The 6,000-nt window shown below is 65.5% G+C and overlaps 1 protein-coding gene across 1 annotated transcript; it reads right to left on the reverse strand.

Annotated features, from left to right (window-relative positions):
• Positions 1–138: 138 nt before the first annotated feature.
• Positions 139–3,681, reverse strand: LOC139183876 (double homeobox protein 4-like protein 4). The gene is made up of 6 exons (XM_070792180.1): positions 3,648–3,681; positions 2,551–2,705; positions 1,435–1,747; positions 1,211–1,325; positions 1,098–1,152; positions 139–978 (listed from the first exon to the last, which is right to left on the reverse strand). Exons 1-6 carry the CDS (start codon positions 3,679–3,681, stop codon positions 139–141), a joined length of 1,512 nt encoding a protein of 503 aa, XP_070648281.1.
• Positions 3,682–6,000: the final 2,319 nt, after the last annotated feature.

The following is a 6,000-nucleotide window of genomic DNA, read 5'->3' on the forward strand; positions in this document are numbered from 1 at the left end:
CTCCTCTTCCCACACAAAACAGCTCCCACCCACCCACCCACCCTCCCTCCCTTTCCCCGAGCTCCGTGGCCCCACATCCCAGGCAAGGAGACCTGAACGTGGCTAGGGGGAGAAGGTGGCCCCTTCCTTCCTCTCCCTCTAAGCCCCAGGGCCTGGGGAGCCTGGCAGCATGTCGAGGAGGGCCTGGTACTCGTCCTCACTGAGGGGTGTTTCCAGGGTGGCCTCAACTCCTTCTTCCCCCGCAGGGGACCCCGGGGAAGACCAGGGCGTGTCCTGGATGGCCGTGGCAGCCAAGATTTCCTCTAGGAGGCTGGGTGGCCCGGGGAGGGCTGGGTGGGGCCCTGCGACGACAGGAGAGGACCCCGGAGAAGGGCCCGGCGAGCCCGGGAGGCCCGCGGCAGCCAGGAGCTCGCCCGGGAGGGCGAGGTGTGCTCGTTCATCGGCAGAGGGCCCCAGGGAAGGCCCCGGCGTGTCCGGGGTGCCCGTGGCCGCCAAGAGCTCGTCTAGGAAGCTGGGTGCCCCTGGGAGGGCAGGGCCCACCCCTTCGTCGGCAGCGGCCCCCGGGGAAGGCGCCTGCGTGTCCGGGACGCCCGTGGCCGCCAAGAGCTCATCTAGGAGGCTCGTCGAGCTTGGAAGGCTGGGGGCCTGGGGCTGCGGCTCCAGCGGAGGGGCCGTGCCTTCGCCGGAGGGTGACTCCGGCCACCGCGGGATGTGTGTCTCCGGCTGCCCAGGCGGCAGGATGGCCCCTTGCCCAGGCAGCCCGGGGGCCGTGACGGCAGGGGAGCACGCGGCCCAGGGAGCTGCTCCCTGGGGAGGAGGCGGTGGCCTCCCACTTGGCTGGAGGGCCGCCGGGCTGGGCTGGACCACGAAGATCATCAACGGCTGGCCCACGCAGACCCCAGAGGCAGCCCCGGGCACCCAGAAAGTGGGGGCCCCAAAAGGAGCAGCTGCAGCCAAGGGTGGCATGCTCTCCTGTGGCTGAGAGGGGCGAAGGGGAGGAGAGGTGCTCTGGACAGCGGGTGGGGCCCTTCGGTCCTCTGGAGCAGGAGTCGTCGTCGTGGCTGGTGCGCCGCCTGGCCCCTGGGCCCGGCCGTTGCCGGGCCCGCTTGGGCTCCGCTGGGGGTGCCGAGCTCTTCGGTTTTGAAACCATATCTAGGGGAGCAAAAGGCAGACAGGCACATCAGAAGCCGTGGCCGTCCAGATCACCCACCGTGCTGGCGCCGCGGCGGCGCCCGTTCGACAGCCCGCCCGGCCGCCCGGCCTCTGGTCTGTCAGGCCCAGGGCGACTTCTGCAGGGCCATTTTCTGCAAACGAATCCCTTGGCCCTGGGAAATGAGGGGTGCCCGCACGGCCAGAAGCGGCCCAAAACCCTCCACTCAGGCCGCCGACTTTCGGCCCCTTCCCCCCCAAGCCCCAGCCCCAGCCCCAGCCTACGTGTATCCAGCTCCAGACGCTTGGCAGGGCTGAACCCTCCTTGCTCCTGGGCCACGTCCTGGGCCCGTGCGCTGGCTGGAGAACTTACCTGGATGCGAGGTTCTGGGATTCCCGTCTGACGGGCCAGTTCCTCCCTGGCGGCAATCCCCGGGAAGCGATCCCTCGTGAAGGCTTGCACGAGGATCCTGGTCTGAGAAGGAGAGATGACTGTCCTCTTTCTCCGGGCCTCTCTGGCCGAGTCTTCTACCAACGAAAGGAACACACCGAGAGGGGAGGACGTTAAGGCCCGTGGGGCGTTCACGGCACAGACACCCTAGAGGGTGTGGAGGGGAGGGAGAGGCCCACACCCCTGAATCACTACAGGTGGCTCTGCCGCCGGGGCAGGGCTCTAAGGAATACACCCACAGATGGATCGCGTGCCTGGGTCCCTGGTGGGCGCGTGCGTGTGCACGCACACTCCCCACACACGCATGTCCCTGGGTGTCTCTCTCCTCCTCCGGCCTTGCCGCCGAGTGCCCTGAAGCATGGTCCTCGGCCAAGGCTGCCCGGGCAGCCGGAGCCTAAGGTTCCCGACGGGGGCTGGGGAGGGGGTGCGAAGGGGGAACCCTGCGGCCCGCCCACGCCGACTGGGGGCGTCTTGCCCCGATCTGGGACACTGATGGGGGCAGCAACCACACAGCCCTGTTTCCTCCTCCTCCTCACCCCCCCTCCCCCCTGACCCCCCACCCCCACCCCCGTGGTGTTTCTGGGCCTCCCGTGCTCATCCACCAGCAGAGAGTATTCTCTGGCAAGAGGGGGGAGGGTTCGGGACCCCCTCTGGGGGACTTGCCTTTGGAGAGAACGCTGGCTAATTTACCTTGAGAGGAAGACTGAGGTCGGGGAGGTGGCGACGGTGGCCTGGGCGTGGACGTTGGCCCCCCTTCCCCTTCTTGGCGCACGTGTTCAGACGGCGGCCGGCTCTGCTTTGACCGTCTTCTACGTTGGTTTTGAAACCAGACCTAGGGGCAAACAGAGAGAATTCCTTCTCAGGAGAAAGGCCGCCAGATGCTTTCAGCTGCCTTGGATCGGCATGGAGAGCCTTGAAAGGGAGAACGGGTGGAGAGGCGGGGGGCCTACCTGAACTCTGCTTTCGTCAATGCCGAGCTCTCGGGCCAGTCGTTCTCTGGTCGCTATCCCAGGGTAGGGGTTCTGTTGAAAGAGCGCTTGCAGGGCGTCCTTCTGGCTCGGCTTCAGAACGAGCCTCCTCCTTCGAGATCCTGTGGCGATGGGGCCTGTGGAAGAAGAGAAGAAAGGGAAGCGCCTCAGACCAGAGCACCTGGTGGAGGACTCGACGGAGGAGCCCAAGCATGCTCCCCGCCCAGGGCAGTTGCCCCTGTGCCTGAGCAGAGCCGGGAGCCCGGGGACGGGGTGTGCATTTGGAAGTCGCTTGGCTACAGCCCGACAGCCAGGCTGAGAGGCAAGGGGCGGTAGCCCCCACACCCACCCCCACCCAGGCCGGAATGCAAGAAACGCGAGCAAGCAGAAAGGAAACCAAACCCAGCCCCAAAACAAAGGCGGCAAAGAGTCCCCACCCCCCACCCCACCCCCACCCCCACCCCCACCCCCCCCGACGAAGACCACGACACTATCCCGCCGCATGTTTCCACCCGTCTGGTCGAGATGCCTGGGAAACGTCTGGATGGGGCTTCTCCCACATTTCCCTCCATCACGATGCCAACGGGAGGGGACCTGGCTTCTCCGGGCTAACACGAGCACGGGCCATATTTGCCGCCAGTAGCGGAAAAGGAAAGGGAAACGAAGCGAAGCCCAACCCTCAATGGCAGAAGGCACCAGGCCATTGTTGTGAGAAAGCCACTGAAGGAGGCCAAGCCCCAGAGCTCCCCGACTCCCATTCCGGCAGGAAGAGGAGGATAAAGGGCCCCATCCCAGCCCCCGCAACCCCCACCCCCCACCCCCACCCCCACCCCCACCCCCTTCAAACAACACCGTCTTCCCAGAAAAGAGAAGGGAGAAGCCACGTGTGTGCCAAAGGAGCAAAACGAACAAACGATGCCCCTTTGGGCACAGCCGACTCCTGGGAACCGTGGCCCCAGCCGGCCGGTCCCTGCCGTTCTCGGTGGTGGGTGGACACGTTTGCCGTGAACCCGTGGCCGAGGCGATCCACGGATCCCCCGAGACGTGACCCGACCCCAGGGACCCGAGGGCGAACGTACCGCGTGAGGTGCTGGAGGAGCCGGACGAAGCCATGGTGGGAGAGCCGCACGGACGCTGCAGACTGCTGGCCTAGTGGGCCGGGACCCAGCCGCTCAGGACCTTGGAGAGCGGGAGGCGGCTCCGCCCCTATTTATGTAAATAGGGGTGGGTGCGTAGATGGAGGGGACGCCCCTGGCCTCTTTCGCAGGAGAGACCCTGGACAAGAATCCAGTGGAGCCAGTGGGCTTCCACGGGCCCGGCCCGTGCCCCAGACCCCCAAGGTCCACCGTTGGGCTGGGCGGGCAGTTCGGGGGCTTTGGTTTGTGGCCCTCCCACGCAGCGGGTGGGGTCAACCCCGGGCCCAGGGGCCGTCAGCAGTGCCCAGAGAGCTAACTGCCCGGGAATTCCCCTGGGGTCCCTTTGACGTGGCCGGCCACGCCCCCTTGCCCAGCCTGCCTTGCCTTCCAAGCCGCTCTGGGTTTTCCCGCCTTTTCACATTCCACACGTCCCTTGACCTCAATTGCCCCCGCCGGCTCCTGCGAGGCATGGCGGGACACCCGATGCTCTCTCCAATGCCTCCACCTAGATCCCTCGCTTTCCTTGCCTCCGTTCCCCACGCCCCTCCCCAACTCCTCCGTGCCCTCTTGGCGTCCTTTCCCTGCAGCAGTCCCAGACCACCACCCCCAGGGCTTTGAGCCGCCTGGAGCTCAAGGCTCCGGCCAGAGATGTGAAGGGCCAGCGTCTCAAACAGCAGCTCGTGCCATTTGGGGCTTCTTCATGTGGAGCCTGAGGCCCGCGTCTCCCCAGCCCACCCCCCAGCCCAAGTGCCCTGGAGATACCCGCGAAAGGGGACAGACAGTGTACAACCTACCCCCGCGCGCCCCCCCCCCCCAACACACACACACACACACACACACACACACACACACACACACACACACACTGTTAGGGAGGAGGTTCCACTAAGCCAAGGAAGGAAGCATGGACGTTCTGGACACAACGGAGCCGTCACCCGTGCGCCAACAAGGTGACATGGAAAGAGCGTGTGCTTTCTCGAAGACATGGAGGGCGGCGAGGAGGAGGAGGAAATCAGGAGGCCGGAGCAGACAAAGGAGGAAGAAGGCGGTGTCAAGCACCGCGGGGGATGGACGATGAGAGGCACTTCTCTTTGCGCGGTGAACAGGGTGAAAAGAGTGAACTGAAAAGAAACGAACGAGCCACAGCAGCACACCACCACCGCACCCCCGCCCCCAACTCCCCCTGCCCCCACCCCACCGTCTGGGCCGATGTATTCTTTGGCCAGCCGGGCTTCTAAACCCACCACGGGGCTTCACGTGAGAACAGGCAGGCGTTCGTATGTACTTCAAAACCATGGGGCCTGTGAAACTCAGGAACGGGTTTGCAAGTAAAGCACGTATGTCTGTCTGTATGTCTGCCGGTGACGGGAGGATGCTGGCGGCAGGGCGAGCTGAGTCACTGTACTGTGAGGGTCAGAGAGAGAGACAGGGAGATGACGGGCCTTTGCAGATATACGACCGGGCATGTGGGCACACATGGACAGGGAGTCTGGTCGTGAAAGCGGTTGTGTGGGTAGGTCCCTACTGCTGGCTCCGAGGATCTGACCTCCGGACACCCGCCCAGAGAAGGCACCTTGAAACCCAGGGAAACGTGTCCCTGACGCAGCATTCTAGGGATACCTGCAGGGCGTGCCGGGGGCTTGAAGCTGAGTCCCAGACGCGGGCTCTGCCCACCCCCACCCCCCCCCCCTCCCCCGACCCCCCTCTCCCTCCCTCCCTCTGTCCCCAACTCCCCCCGCCTCCCTCCCTCTCCCGCTCTCCCACTCAGCCTTCCCCAACTCTCTCCCTGCGCCCCCCACCCACTCGGCCCCCTCCCACCTGGCACCTCCCACCCTCCCACCTTCGCACTCCCCGGTCTCCCGCTCCCCCTCCCTCTGCTGCCCCTGGCATAGGGAAGGAGTTCTCCTCCTATGTGGACTGCTGGAAAGACGGGACCAGAAGACAGAAGAGCCAGACACAAAGAACTTGTGCCGGGCACGGGGTTTCTTTCCCGGGCCCATGGAATGTTCCCTCTGAGGCAGCCCCTTGGTCACTGCCATGCAGGGAGGGCTTGAGGCTTCAGGTAGGGTGTCCCCGTTTGGGGCGGGGCCCAGCTTCCCAAAGGTCCAGCACTCGGGTTTGTCCCCAGGGTTGTCCGTAGACATCCCGTCTGTATTCTCTCCTCTTCCCACACAAAACAGCTCCCACCCACCCACCCACCCTCCCTCCCTTTCCCCGAGCTCCGTGGCCCCACATCCCAGGCAAGGAGACCTGAACGTGGCTAGGGGGAGAAGGTGGCCCCTTCCTTCCTCTCCCT

Source organism: Bos indicus, chromosome 7 (genome assembly GCF_029378745.1).
Source record: "Bos indicus isolate NIAB-ARS_2022 breed Sahiwal x Tharparkar chromosome 7, NIAB-ARS_B.indTharparkar_mat_pri_1.0, whole genome shotgun sequence".
Taxonomy (NCBI): domain Eukaryota; kingdom Metazoa; phylum Chordata; class Mammalia; order Artiodactyla; family Bovidae; genus Bos; species Bos indicus.